This window comes from Gadus morhua, chromosome 1 (genome assembly GCF_902167405.1).
Source record: "Gadus morhua chromosome 1, gadMor3.0, whole genome shotgun sequence".
Lineage (NCBI taxonomy): Eukaryota > Metazoa > Chordata > Actinopteri > Gadiformes > Gadidae > Gadus > Gadus morhua.
The window spans coordinates 25,795,235-25,810,234 of record NC_044048.1 but is presented as its reverse complement, the minus strand read 5'-3'; the positions used below and the strand labels follow the sequence as shown (position 1 = coordinate 25,810,234).

General features: G+C 51.8%; 1 protein-coding gene across 4 annotated transcripts in view; it reads right to left on the bottom strand.

Moving 5' to 3' along the window:
- prdm16 (PR domain containing 16) overlaps positions 1-15,000 on the bottom strand; it is a 91,729-nt gene that overhangs the window by 5,984 nt on the left and 70,745 nt on the right. For 2 of the 4 annotated variants that reach the window (XM_030362576.1, XM_030362579.1), the window contains exons 3-11: positions 13,392-13,494; positions 9,648-9,849; positions 8,981-9,146; positions 8,417-8,570; positions 5,578-7,216; positions 4,966-5,053; positions 1,866-2,038; positions 1,648-1,725; positions 1,148-1,317 (exon numbers count right to left, since the gene is read on the bottom strand). In XM_030362576.1, the coding sequence (XP_030218436.1) occupies positions 1,148-1,317; positions 1,648-1,725; positions 1,866-2,038; positions 4,966-5,053; positions 5,578-7,216; positions 8,417-8,570; positions 8,981-9,146; positions 9,648-9,849; positions 13,392-13,494 (2,773 nt within the window). Of the gene's footprint in view, positions 1-1,147; positions 1,318-1,647; positions 1,726-1,865; positions 2,039-4,965; positions 5,054-5,577; positions 7,217-8,416; positions 8,571-8,980; positions 9,147-9,647; positions 9,850-13,391; positions 13,495-14,847 lie in introns of all 4 variants that reach the window. The other 2 variants (XM_030362577.1, XM_030362578.1) reach the window with 2 other exon arrangements.

Here is a 15,000-nt window from a genome sequence, read left to right as displayed (position 1 = left end):
ACCAACAGTTAGTTTTGTTACATATCCGTAAAAAAAACTATCTTAACACGTAATTTGTGTAATTTAAATAACCTGGATTTGTATGATATCGGGTTAACATAATTTAAGGCAAACTTAGTTGTTTTAATAATGATAATATTAATACAATAGTATAATGGTCAAATAATACATGTGCAATAATTATACAATAATAATTATACCATAATCAGCAATTCCACTTCCTACTTGATGTTATAGAAACAGCTTAATTAACAACAGCGTTTCCCTACAGCCCGCTCGGCATCGCGCCCGCTGAATAATTGTATTTTAAGAGACGGACGTAGCCTTTCAGAAACGAAACGTGAATAAAATAAAATCTTGGCGGTCACTGTGCTCAATCCATGACGTTTCCGAGGTTGGGTTTCACGTAGCGAGAGACGGAACGAGGGATCCGCCATCGATTCCCCCGCCGCCAGCATGCACAGTAAATACGGGTTGTTATTCAGATGTCCGGCGCGGTATGGTGTGTAACTCTACTCTCGCCCCGCTCCGCAGCTGTGATGTCAGATGAACGGTATTCCGCGTCAATCTCGCTTCGAGTCGGTCAGTGTTTACTGCCAGGGGTGTCTATTTGGGAGGGGGGGGGGTTCATCTTAGTTCCTGCCAATGAGGATTGTTAACTTTAGAGTTTATGTAACGGCTCTGTGGAGAGCCAGCGGCCAGAGATGGAAAAAGTGATTTTGACAGCGAACCTTGTTGTCGGCCGACTTCAGAGTAAGTGTGTTGCTGAAAGGTCGAGGTAGACCTCATCCCCGTCCCAGCCCCACACTGACTATTAAAACCCCCTTGGGTTGGGAACATAGGAGGCTTTGGAGACATATTTCATCGTTCTTTTGGGGGGAGGCATAGTTCTGGATCTTGGATTGTATGTTTTAGTTTATAAATAGTATTTTTGGATGATTTAAGTGTATGTGAAGGGCTTCCTGTATCACTAGGCAGAAGCATGCTCAAACCCCTGGCTCTTATTGGGTTGCACAATATTAACAACATATGTGAAGGTGGTTCTCTCTGCTACAGTTGTCCATTGACCCAAGCCGTCTGAGATGTTACGATTTCAGTCGGGATTATACTATTTGATCGCTGACAAACGACTGAGCGTGCCGCTCACCAGGAATGTTCTCGTGCTCATGCTTCTTGAGGTGGCGGTCCAGGTTGGTCTGCTGGCCGAAGCAGCGGTTGCACAGGTGACACTTGAAGGGCTTCTCCTTGTTGTGGATGTTGCGCACGTGTCTCTGCAGGTTGGACGAGATGCTGAAGGACCGGTCACAGTATTTACACCTGGTGGGGGAGAGAGAGAGAGGGGGAGGGAGAGGGTGAGGAGAGGCCGAGGTAGAAAGGGGGGAGGAGACAGAGAGATAGAGAGAGAGAGAGAGAGAGAGAGAGAGAGAGAGAGAGAGAGAGAGAGGGTGAGAGAGAGAGAGAGAGAGAGAGAGAGAGAGAGAGAGAGAGAGAGAGAGAGAGAGAGAGAGAGAGAGGGTGAGAGAGAGAGAGGGTGAGGAGGGTTAGAAAGAAAGAAAGAAGGGGAGAGGGAATGACACAGGAGGAGCAGAGAGGGGAGCATGGAAGAGAAGAGAGGGATGAGGGCCAGGGGGACGGGGGAGGGGGTACCTGTAGGGTTGCTCCCCTGTGTGTGTCCGCAGGTGTCTGGTGAGGTTGGCGGAGCGGGGGAAGATCTTCCCACAGTACCTGTCCGGGGGGGGGACAAAACGACAAGACACACACGCGTTCGTTATGGACCTCAAAACCAGTTGCGCTTTCAGCTAGCTTCAGCTCGCTAGCGCTGACGCGGCAGCACTGCGGGTGGCTCCGTTGCGCGGCGAACTCACCTGCAGGTGTAGCGCTCCTTGCCCTTGCGTAGGATGGCGTCCGATAGGGAGGGGGGCGGGGAGCGGAAGTTGAAGAGCGGGTGGGCGGAGTGCTGTAATGAGGTGGGCGGGGCGTCCAGCTTGAGGGAGCCGAAGCTCTCCAGCTTCTCCGTCATGTTCTCCATGGCAGACATCTAGGGGGAGGAGCCAGAAGAGCGCACGTCATTTCATTGGTTACTCTGGTTTGGAATGATGGGGAGGATGGGGAGCTTTTGGATTCAGGTGTTGTTGCCCTAAACCTTTTAGTTTTGTTATTCACCAACAACAGTGCAGCACATGTAAGTGGAAATAATCCATCCAGTACATTTAGATCCTCCATGTTGTTTTGGAGACTAAAACCTTACATAAAGAAGAATGATTATTTTCATTAAATTGTTCACAAATGAGATACCAAATGAGAGACAGATAGAGAGAGAGAGACAGGAATAGAGAGAGAGTCAGAGAGAGTGACCGAGAGAGTGAGACAGAGAGACAGAAAGACAGAGAGAGAGAGGGTGAGACAGAGAGACAGAGAGACACAGAGAAAGAGAGAGAGGAGTGGGACGTCTGGAGAAGGCGCTACAGCAGAGCTCAGCCTTGTTCATTGTGCTTCAGGGAGGAGGGTTAACCCTCTGACCGACCACAACCCCCCCACCCCCCACCCCCCCACCACGCATCACCACGCATCACCACGGGTCTCCCATCCCATCCCAGGACCCACACTCTGTTCCTCGCCCCCCTTGCCTCCTGCACCCGGACCGAAGCCGCCCAGCGTCCAATAAGCCATGAAGGGCCCTGGGTTTGAGCCGCAGCAGAACAGTGTGGTCCAGATACTCCTGACCGATAACCACTTCCCCTCTGAGGGGGGAGGGGGCGGGGGGGGGCTCGGGAACAAAGGCCGCAGACGATGGGGGAGTTTATTTGCCAAAAGCAGCTTACATCCTTCCTAAGTGTTTTTGTTTTGTTTGGTTGTTCCCTCTCTGCGAGCGAGCGCGGGGACGGCGGAGACACTGGGACAGACACTCCGTCTCGATGTGTTTATTCGCCCCTGTGTGAGAACGGGGCGTAGGAGCCCGTGGGCCGGCCGACGCCGTCATCGCGACCGAATTAGAGGTGGCATTGTGTCGGGGCTGGGAGGATCCCGGGGCCCGGACAGACGGCCCCTGGGAGAATGCGCTTGATACTGGGATCTGCTCCTGTGGTGGTGGTGGTGGTGGTGGTGGTGTGGTGGAGACTATTCTATAGTGATTCTATTAAATAAAGGCTTGCAATACGTGCCAAATGCTCGCAATACGTGCCAGCAATACTGTGAATTATTAACCCATATTAACCAATATTAACCCATATGGAATGAGGATACATATGCTAAATAGGATTATCAGATGTTGGCTGTGAGCCAACATGCCCCCGATTGAATACTTGATACATAACTCCTCATCAGTGCAGTCAGAGAACAGGATGAAAAGCTGTGTAATTTCTTGTCAGCTTGTATCTATTTACATTGTGTGTATATTTTATGATGCGTATTACATTCTAAAGATATCCCGTGCTGCTGCAGGAATGAAGTGCTTGTATGATTTCCCTTTTGCTGGATCATATAAAAAAAGTGTCATACACACAGATGCATGCATAGCCTGTTAATTCTTGTGTGTGTGTGTGTGTGTGTGTGTGTGTCTGTGTGTGTGTGTGTGTGTGTGTGTGTGTGTGTGTGTGTGTGTATCTGTCTGCATATGCACCGGCAAATGTGTGTATTGCAAAGTCACGATTGATAGAGGACCCAGATTTCCAGGTCAGATAAAACGATTTCCCCAACAAGAGCCCCCCATTCTTATGGACACAAACACAGGATGTCCTTGATGGACAAAGTGCTATTATCTAGCCAGCCAGCCAGCCAGACCCAAACAACAAGCCCTTCTGCTCTGAAGGTGTGGGGGGGGGGGGGGAGTTATTAACCATTCTGTGTGCTCTCAGCGCACGAAACAATGCCACGGCTAACTTTAGCCTAGCCAAGTGGCTACGCGGGGCATCCAACCCACAATTCAAACGCTTATTCTCTTCTCCATCCCGTCGTCGGTATTATTTATTAATACTATCATTCCCTGTAATCAAGAACCTGAAGAGGCCGGCTCGGGTTGGAGGGACGGCCGAACAATGTGGCTGATTGTCCTGAGAGCCCCGGCGATAAGGCCGTGTGTCTTCAGAGCGAGGTAGCGTCGGCGCGCTAACACAGGCGCCGCCGCGCAGACAAAGGGAGAAATGGCACACCGAACCCTTGAGGAATAACATCAACACTGAGGAATGATGGCCGACGGAGGGGGCTAGCGGTAGCCGCGGCGTGGGAGGCAGAGCTGTGCTCCTTTCACAGAACGCACGCCCGTTAAAACATAATAATAACGGATCATATCTGGAGGTGTGAACCCCGGGACGCCGGTTCCGCCCCCGTGGGAGACAGCCTGGTCAAGGTTAGGGGGGGGGGGGCGCACGTACATCTGGGATCACAACAGTCTTGTTACCGAGTCTGCGTGGTCGTTTGGTTGTTGATGTGCGTGTTGTCGTGACGGAGCAGGTAGGGTATGAGGCCTCTGGTCAAGGATGACTACAGGCGGAAGGCCAGTATGGGGGATCGAACCAAATACTGTTGGACCCCCAACATATCGGCCCTCTATTACCTGGTTCTGAGTGTGTCTGTGTGTCTGTGTGTGTGTGTATGTGTGAGTGTGTGTGCATGTGTTAGTATGTGTGTTTGTATCAGTTTGTGTGTGTGTGTGTGTGTGTGTGCGTGTGTGTGTGTGTGTGTGTGTGTGTGTGTGTGTGTGTGTGTGTGTATGTGTGTATGTATAAGTGTATGCGTGTGTGTGTGTGTGTATGTGTGTATGTATAAGTGTATGCGTGTGTGTGTGTGTGTGTGTGTGTATGCGTGTGTGTGTGTGTGTGTGTGTATGCGTGTGTGTGTGTGTGTGTGTGTGTGTGTATATGTGTGTATGTATAAGTGTATGCGTGTGTGTGTGTGTGTGTGTGTGTGTGTGTGTGTGTGTGTGTGTGTGTGTGTGTGTGTGTGTGCGTGGGTGTCTGGTGGTCCTACCTGGGGATGGAACAGCAGCGGCGAGGGCCTGAGGAACTTCTCCTTCAGCGCGCCCACCGGGTCGAGGAGTTTCCTCTTCTCCACCCTGCTGGACCAACAGCAAGGGGTAAAGGGTTACGTACCACGTAGCACCGTAGCCGACTCACCGTGTCCCACCTGGTAGGGACTCTGTACAGACTCACGGCCCATCATGCACCTGGTCCTACCTGGTAGGGACTCTGTACAGACTCACGGCCCATCATGCACCTGGTCCTACCTGGTAGGGACCCTATACAGACTCACGGCCCATCATGCACCTGGTCCTACATGGTAGGGACCCTATACAGACTCACGTCCCATCATGCACCTGGTCCCACCTGGTAGGGACCCTATACAGACTCACGGCCCATCATGCACCTGGTCCTACATGGTAGGGACCCTATACAGACTCACGGCCCATCATGCACCTGGTCCTGCATGGTAGGCACCCTATACAGATTCACGGCCCATCATGCACCTGGTCCCACCTGGTAGGGACTCTATACATACGATACAGACTCACATCCCATCATGCACTTGGTCCAGAGCCCTGTGGGTGAGGCGGACTTGCGGGTGAGCTCGGGGCTGAAATACCTGTACATGGGGTCCATGAAGAAGGCGGAGGGCTTGGCGTAGTGGAGGGGCGACGGCTGCGGGGGGTGAGACAGGCCCTGCGGGTGCTGCAGGCCGATGGGCGACTGGTGCAGCGACTGGGCGTGCGGGGGCATGTGACCCGTCGGGGCGTCCTCCTTGGAGGGTGTTCCCTTGCCGGCCCCGTAGGGGTGGTGCTTGCGCCCCTGGGGGTCCGAGGCCACGCCGTTGGGCCCGCTCCGGCGCCGGCTGCCGATGCTGAGGTCCAGGGGCTGCTCCTCGCCGGTCGCCGCCCGCGGGGGGCCGCCGTTGGGGTTGCTGGGCTTGGGCGGCGTCGGGGGGGCCGGCTTGGTCTCCTTGGCCTTGGTGGTGAGGTCGAACGCCGAGTCGGGGGTGGGCGCGGCGGGGGGCCCCGGCGCCACCGGCGCCATTTTGTGCAGCTGCTCTCGGGGGGACTTGGGCTCGGGCTTGAAGAACAGGCCGGGGTTGAGGGCCCCCCGGTCGCTGCTGAAGGGGTACAGCGAGTGGGGGAAGTTGGGCAGGAACTGGAAGGGGAACATGGAATGGTAGGGCAGCGGCCCCATCTTCTTCTCCTGGTGGAGGCCCATCAGCCCGGGGCCGAAGTACTTCTCGGCGATGGAGGCGATGGCCTTGATGGAGTCGGTGGTGGCGGTCTGGGCGTGGCTGGTGGTGGGCGGGAGCGCCTGCTCGTCCGGCGGCGGGAAGAAGGAGTGCTGCGCGACGGCCTTGGAGAGGAACGGCCGCTCCATGGAGAAGCGCGCGGCGGCGCCGGCCATGGCCGACACCAGGGGCCCGTTCGGGTCCTCCGACCGGCCGCCGTCCGGCCCCGGGGCCGCCTGGGCCGCTTTCCTCCGCTTGCCGCTCCGCTCGCGCTCGCTCTCGCCGTCGCTGTCCAGGTCGGAGCCGTCGCCCGACGCCGTGCCCGTGGTGGTGTCCAGGTCCGTGCCGCTCGTCGTGTTCACGTCCTCCAGGTCGCTGCCGTCCGACATGTCCGCCATCTTGGACTTGGACTTGACCTCACCACTCGAGGACACGTCGGCCTTGCCCTCCTTCTCCCCCCTCTCCCCCTGGCTCAGACCCCCGATGCCCCCGTTGCTGCTCATGGAGCCCATCAGGGAGAGCGGCAGCGGCGCCTCCATGGGGCCCCGGCCCCCCTTCCCGTCCGGCCCCAGCGGGCTCTTCAGCAGGGGGTTGGGGGGCAGTAAGGGCGGGCGCGGGTACAGCGACTGGGCGAACAGACCCGGGAAACCGTGCGACAGGGACGGGTAGCCGTGCGGCCCCGTGGAGAAGGGCAGGCCGGCGTGAGGGTGGGGCCGGGAGGTGAAGTAGTCAGTGAAGCCCAGGCCGGCGTGGGCCAGCCCCGGGTGGTGGTGCGGGTGGAGGCCCTTGGCCTTGGCCATGATGGGGCTGGAGCTCATGGGGATGCCCGGGTTGAACATCCCGACCGGGGAGCCGAAATGGTTCTTGCCCTCGCAGAAGCGCCGGTGCTTGTTGAGGGAGGAGGTAGTGCTGAACATCTGGCCGCAGTCTTTGCACTTGATCTGCGTGCGGCAGTCGGCGTGCATGCGCTTGTGGCGGCACAGGTTGGAGAACTGTGTGTATGACTTGTGACACACTTCGCCTAGGGGAGCAGGGGGACAAAGCCCACGAGGGCCTGGTTAAACCTATTTAAAAACTGTCTCTAAGTCTGTGTACCATTTCAACAACACAACAGCACAATGTGTACAGCAGGAGGAAGTGGAAGGAGCTTCATAAGGGAGTGTTTTAACAGTGTCGTAGATGAAGGTTATGAATGGGGAAAGGAATGGAGTGTATTGTGCATTGAATGGATTGAAGTGGATTAATACTTACCTCCCCGGTTACAAATCAACCGCAGTTCAACTAGGACTATAATATATAATATAACTGTAAATCAACCTTCAATTAAAATTAGTTCCTTATGACTTAATGAACTTGAATTATTTCTTCTAACATTTTAAAAAATATCACTTAAAATAATGCACTCAAATGATCAAGATGAGGAGGAGGAAGTGGAGGAGGAGGAGGAAGAGGGTGAAGAGGAGAAGGAAGATAAGGAGGAGGATGAGAAGGACTTGGGCGAGGAGGAGGAAGAGGGTGAAGAGGACATGGAGAGTAAGTAGAAGGAGGAGGAGGAAGAGGAGGAGGAGAAGGAGGAGGGTGAGGGTGAGGAGGAGGTGGAGGAGGGTGAGGGTGAGGAGGAGGAGGGTGAGGAGGAGGAGGAGGAGGAGGAAGAGGAGGAGAAGGAGGAGCGTGAGGGTGAGGAGGAGGAGGGTGAGGAGGAGGAGGAGGAAGAGGAGGAGGAGGAGGAGAGGGAGGAGGAGGTAGAGGAGGAGGAGGAGGGTGAGGAGGAGGAGGAGGTAGAGGAGGAGGAGGGTGAGGAGGAGGAGGAGGAGGAGGAAGAGGAGGCGGAGGGTTAGGAGGAGGAGGAAGAGGAGGAGGAGGAGGGTGAGGAGGAGGAGGAGGAGGAGGAGAAGGAGGAGGAGGAAGAGGAGGTGGAGGAGGAGGAGGAGGAGGTGGAGGAGGGTGAGGAGGAGGAGGAGGAGGAGGAAGAGGAGGAGGAGGGTTAGGAGGAGGAGGAGGGTGAGGAGGAGGAGGAGGAAGAGGAGGAGGAGGGTTAGGAGGAGGAGGAGGGTGAGGAGGAGGAGGAAGAGGAGGAAGATGGAGAAGAGGACATCGATTTGGGTGAGGAGCAGGAGGAGGAGGAGGATGAGGGAGAGGAAGATGAAGGCGGCGAGGAGGTGCGAGGAGGTGCGAGGAGCCCCCCCCCCTCCCCCCCCGTGCGGCCATAGCTCTGACTCACAGATAAAGGGCTTGACGCTGCTGTGGATGTGCTTGTGCTGCTTGAGGCCCGAGGACGTGGCGAAGGTCTTGCCACACTCGGGGCAGGTGTGGGCGCGCGCCCCCACGTGCTGCGAGCGGATGTGCCGCTGCAGGTTGCTGGGGTCCGTGAACACCTGTGTGTGTGTGTGTGTGTGTGTGTGTGTGTGTGTGTGTGTGTGTGTGTGTGTGTGTGTGTGTGTGTGTGGGTGTATGTGAAGGGCGGGGGAGGGGAGGAATCGAGAGCACAGAACACTTGAAGTAAACACTTTCACCATCTTCACATACAATGGATGATAACAGCACAATAATAACATGTTTTAGCGTTGATTTTGGCACCCAAATAAAGAAGCGCAACAATAGCATGTTATTTCTAACGCGATTAAATACATATTTCATGATAGACGCAAAAGGACATAGTCTACGTATGATGCCCATGAATATTATAGCACAACATAAATAACAGGAATACTTGAAATCGTGTCAAATGCCAGAGTGTAAATACAATCAGGAAAGGGAGCCTTTGTCTGCTGTGTGCACAACTTACGTGTGGGGTGTGCTGTACCTTATCACAGTTTTCACACTCAAAGCGCTTGCCGCTGTCATGAGACATCTGGTGGCGGATTAGGTTGGACTTCCAGTTGAAGGCCTTGGGGCATTGGTCACACTTGTACTCTCGCTCCTCTGTGTGAACTATCATGTGCTGGCCCAGACTGGACGAGCACAGGGGACATGGACATCGGGGTTAGTGGATATCGCTGCTTTGGCTAAGGCAGAGTATTCACGCAGAGAGCGCACATGGATACTTCCCTGTGTTGCAGAGACACTTCCCTCTGTCTGCACTCCTCACGTAAATGATAATACTACAAAATAGCATGGATTTCATGTGTTGTTGCATTGTTGTGACACTGCCTTTTAAAACCTCAAACCCAAAAGGAGGTAAAAAAAAAGATTATTAGCTATAAATACTACTTATACGATACTCAAGAAGAGGTGCACGGATGTGAATATTTTACAGAAAACAAACACAAAATGATTTATATTCATATGTTTCCACCAGCATCCATCATTACCACCAGGATCCCTTCATTCATAAATCCGCTGAACTGCACCAGCACCCATCACTACCATCAGGGACCCTTCATTCACTAATCCCCTGATCTGAACCAGCACCCATCACTACCAACAGGGACCCTCCCCTCGTGTTCCCTCACCTGTACTCGTTGGGGAAGATCTTCTCACAGTCCTTGCACTCGTGGACGGCCTCGTCGCTGTCCTCCCGCTCCTGCTTGAAGTCCTCGCTGAGCGCGTCGAACAGCGAGCCCGAGCTGGAGCACGAGTACTTCTGGTGCCGCCGCAGCTCCAGGGACGTGGTGAACAGCTCGTCACAGTCCTCGCAGCGGTACATCTGCTCGTCTGCACACACACACGCGCACGCACGCGCACATACAAACGCACACACAAACAGAAAACCAACCCGTGAATACACCGTTGAAGTTACTCAGTATGTTACACGAACAAGACATTCAATTGAATATGTCATTTACTAAAACAAAAAGCAACTGCTCAGAGGGGAGCGTATCAGAGGTGAGTCCATGTAGCCCTATGATTCCCCCATGAGCCTCTGTTATTGTTATAAAATATGAATAACAGATGAACAAGAAATGAATATATAATATGAGGGAGGAGGTAGGATCACATGAACGGCGGCTGACAACGACGGGCGTTCAAAGGCAAGAAGGACGACGACCGAGAAGCCAATCAGAACACGTGTCCTTTACCTCCCTGTCCCTCTCGCACGCCGCCTGCTTGATTACAGCTAATCACGCTCGTGTTTGAGCGGTAAAACCAGCCCGATCGTCCAAATTGGCATTCGCATAAAGAAGCGGGGAGGAGGTGAGAGGGTGGAGGGATCAATTAGCGGTAAAACATGGCCTTCATTAACTCGGATAATGGCTTGCTGGCCGCGACGCAGTCTGAGCCCTAACAACACGCAGGGGGAAACAATAAGGCTCGCTCTTCCCCTTCCAAGCAGATAACCTTTACGGTACTTCGCAGCACCAAGGTCAAACACATTAAACACAGGCCAACTTTTCAATGGAGAGTTCCTGAACGCAACGCCAAGTTCAACAGCTCTGGGGGGGAGAGGTTGGCTGGCTGGAGAGTTGTTCTGTGTGTGTGTGTGTGTGCGTGCGTGTGTGTCGGTGTAGTTATTCATGTGTGGATGTGTGTGTATAACTTTGGTTGGAGTAAAATAGAGGTCATTTATATGTGTGCAAGGTTTTTTTTGTGTGTACGGGTGTGTGGCCTACATGTTTGTGTGTGTGTGGGGGGGTACGTGTGTGTGTGTGTGTGTGTGTGTGTGTGTGTGTGTGTGTGTGTGTGTTTGTGTGTGTTTGTTTACATAACATTTTCCTAACAGAATCAGCCATGAGGGGGCCGAGGCAGCAGTTTGAGTCGAGTGGGACTCACTGTTGTTCCTATGCCAACCTTCCCTCACCTGATTCAACTCCCCCCCCCCCCCCCCCCCCCCCCCCCCCCCCCCTCCGACTACCAGACCCACCCAGCACCCGCCAGCCGCCTACCCACCCATCCATCCATCCATCATTTCGGACGGAGCCTAATGAGTTCATCCGAAATGACTTACAGTGCGCGGCTCACCTGTCCCCGCCCGCAGGTGGCCGTTTACCCAGCTGGAACGTCTTGGCAGCGTTAGCAAAGGGGCATTAGCAATGTTAGCATAGCCGCGCTGACCTTGGTGCTACGGCTAAATGACCCGCTGGTCAATGGGCCGTGCGGCGGTGGCGCGGGGCAGGAGTCGGAGGCTTTAAGCTAACACGCCAAACGGCCGCGCCGCGCGGAGGATGTAGCCCATATATCACACGGAGCGTCTCGCTGGGAGGGAACCGCGGGCTGGCGGAGTCACAACAGACCGTTATTTCTCAACAGTAAAGAGGGGGGGGGGGGGGGATGTCACCGTACTTCTCTTTTGACTGAGTGCATGTTTCCTAAAGAGGGGATCCACCGAGCAGCTTTAAGCCTATGTATTTTTACACGCATGTACACTTCAACACAAAGGGTACCACTTTTAATTGCATATATTGGTATTGTATGTTGGTCTATGCGGAGTAGGCCTATTGTCTGTGTGTCTGAGGGAATAGTTGTGAGTGTTTCGTTTTCTTTTGTTTAGTTATCTAGCCAGTGCGGGCGGGATTAACTCTGTGTGTGTGTGTGTGTGTGTGTGTGTGTGTGTGTGTGTGTGTGTGTGTGTGTGTGTGTGTGTGTGTGTGTGTGTGTGTGTGTGTGTGTGTGGGGGGGGGGGGGGAGGGTTGGGGGGGATTGCATGGACTCATAAACGGGGAGACTAATAGCTCTCCGCTAGAAGAAGGGAAACACAATTATGTGCAGTTTAGCGGCTAATCTGGGAGCATGGGTGAGCTCTCGGGGGACTCTTCAAGACCTCTACTTCAAATTCCTTCTCCGATAAGCCCGGGAGAGAGAGAGAGAGCGCGTTGGCAAGCTCCGCGCCACAACACGCACGCGCACGCACGCTAGATGCAAATAATTTGAGAAGGACCAGGTGGACTCACTCTTGTCTTTCTTTGTCTGTCTCTCTCGCTATCCTTCCTCGTTCCCCCCCACTTTTCCCCCCATGTCTCCCAGACATAACAAAAAAATATCCCGCGCACCCGACCACGAACACGCACGTGATCACAACCTATAGCGATGCGATACACGCTGACGGAGGAGCGGATTGACTCAAGGCAATTGCATTCCTCCGCCGTCTTTCAAGCGCTCCTTTAATTTACCAGTCTGTTTCTCTTCAATAATCTCGCGTGCTGCCGTCCACTCCCTTTCCCACCCCTCCGTTGCAGGCCTATCCCCTGTTCTTCTGGCAGAGACTTCTGACCCGCGCTATATAGGCCATTATACATGGGAGGGGAGGGGTGGGGGGTGGGGGGGGACATATTGTGTGTAATTCCGAACGTCTCACGAACATCGTGTTTTCTCTCCCCCCGTTTTGATAGTTCATGACAAGTTAAAGTAATCAGCTTTTTTTATTTATTTTTTTACTCGCGGTTTTCCCCGAAAGACTTGGAAAACACAACAACACACTGTTACCTGACAACCTCCCATCCACCGCAATAAGTAGGCCTACAATATGTTCACGAGGAGTCCGGGCCGTTTCCCGCCGAAGCGAGAGTTCGCGAGACGGGCCCTAATCGAAGCTGAACATCAAAGCCAGATCGGGAGATAAACAATAAGAATATCGTGCACGTTCAATTTGACCCGGAGGCTGCCCGGATGAAAGGAGGAAGAGGTAAACTAATGAGTCTCGGATTACTTGACCCCTGGACACGTGACACGTGAATTAATCGACCCCTCGGTCGTTGGCCTAGTGCCTTAAAACGGACCGCATCTAAACATTGAATAGGACAGTGTCAAATGAACACCGAATTAAGGAACTGCGTTTGCGTAGAGGCCTACAACTTTCACTCTAGATGAGAACCACGTTGATTGGAGTCTCCTTCATTGAATAAACGATAAATGTGATCTGTAGATCATCTCATGATGTAAAAACCTGGACCATTTAAAAGACGGGTTATTTAATGAATGGCAAGCCGCGAAGCTTTTCTTTAACTATGTGCTTTATGGGCCTATCGCAACTTGAGTATTATCGAGCATATAGGCTAGGCCTATTCAATTACTGTCTCCACGCCTAGAACAAAATGCCTGCCACCTTCTTAGCCTTTTTTTCACAATTTCACAAAACAGGTGCGAGATTTAATTGAGTCATTGCATTCATTTACACGTCTCCAGAACACCTTGCTGGGTTTAAAAAAAAACCTTGGCCTATTGCCACCCTTGTCACATTAGCGGTTATGCAATGCACAGAAGCAATAGGGGGAAGGTTAAATTTGTTTAAATGGCGCACTAATGATAAACGCTGATCTTACCTTCCATGTTGGGCGCCATGGATCCCTCGGGGAAGATGCCGTCCTTCATATAAACCAGCAGCTCTTCGCCCGGTTCGATGTCACGGACCGCTTTATAATAGATCTGAGATAGACGGAGAGAACACCTTTCAATGCAAGGTCTTGTTGCACCTGATGGCTTAATAATGCAATGTAAGGTCAGTAAAGCACATTTTAAACAATGATAACGAAGTAAATAACAGGCTCATATTCAATTGAATGAAACAAATATAAATCAATAGAGGAATATCGTTTTTAAAAGGACACCATGTGTCAATAATAGAAAATATCTCTGTTGAGTACTGTTGATTTTTCAGTTATTATAAATAACAATATAAATTTGTGTTTAATCATCCAGGAGAAGACATCGCATTTAATTAGATAATTGTAAAAAAAAAAGAGAAAAAGAATAACATCAACAAATTCAAATAGGCTATACGAATTTTCGATATTTCTCTAAAATGTATCTATTGAAATACGGATTCTATTTTTTAATGTGTAACAATACTGTGAAACCTATCTGAATGTTAATCTCTTAAATTCCAAACGAGACAAAGAAACGAATACTAACAGGAAACAATGTATTAGCTCTATTAATGGGTGTACAGGGGTGTCCATCAACAGACGAATAATGTCGGACAATTACTTATAGGCCCATCGCGTTTTCACTTCAAAAACCCAGCAAAATATTTAGAAGCCAATGGAATTACAACTTTGCAGACAACAGGAAAAATAGCCTCGATTATATATATAAATATATTTTTAATGATTATAAGCATTATTTGTAGCCTATCATTATAAATCCTCAACATACCGAAATAATTGAGTCCCATTTAATTTTTACAATTGAGTCGACTTTGAGTTGAACATTGGCTACAGGCTTACAACGAGACGGATATGAAATAACAACACCACTATTGTATTGACACATTCACAATTTGAACTTATCCCATCTAACAAATATGTAGTCCTTATTCTCCAATAACTACCACGATCCGGCCCGGCTCCACATTGCATGCGATCCCGTGTACGGCCACATGGGGGCGTACTGGACCACTTTAAACACCCTCGTGTATGAGATCAACAGTGAGAGAGAGAGAAAAAAAAGCCAAGCTCCCATTGATTCACTGGCACTCTGCGACGCTCAGAAAGGTTTGAGAAACTAACGCCGAGACTTGGTGACCCAAGACAATTTGCAGAAAGAGAGCAACATTTTACGTTAATAGCTTAAGATAATAATAACACAAATAGTGGAGCTTCGGAATAATAGCAACAACAATTGTTATTATTAACAGTAGGACTATCGCACATTCCTTTTTTCACTGTTTTCCGTATTATTATTATTATCACCATCATTCGTACGATTTAATTCGATCAATGCACCACAAATAGAAAACGCGGTGCGCGTGCAGCCCCGGTTCTAATCTCTCGACCTGACCTTTCTTTTCTCCGTGAAGTGGAAGAGTTGAGAAAGTTGCGCCGCGCTCCGCAGAGCCTCCAGTTGTTGCAGTAGCACTTCGGTCCCGGTGGAGTTGGCGACACAACCCATAGTAGGCTACCGGGGAGCAGTGTCGGCGCGCCGGAGCGGTCG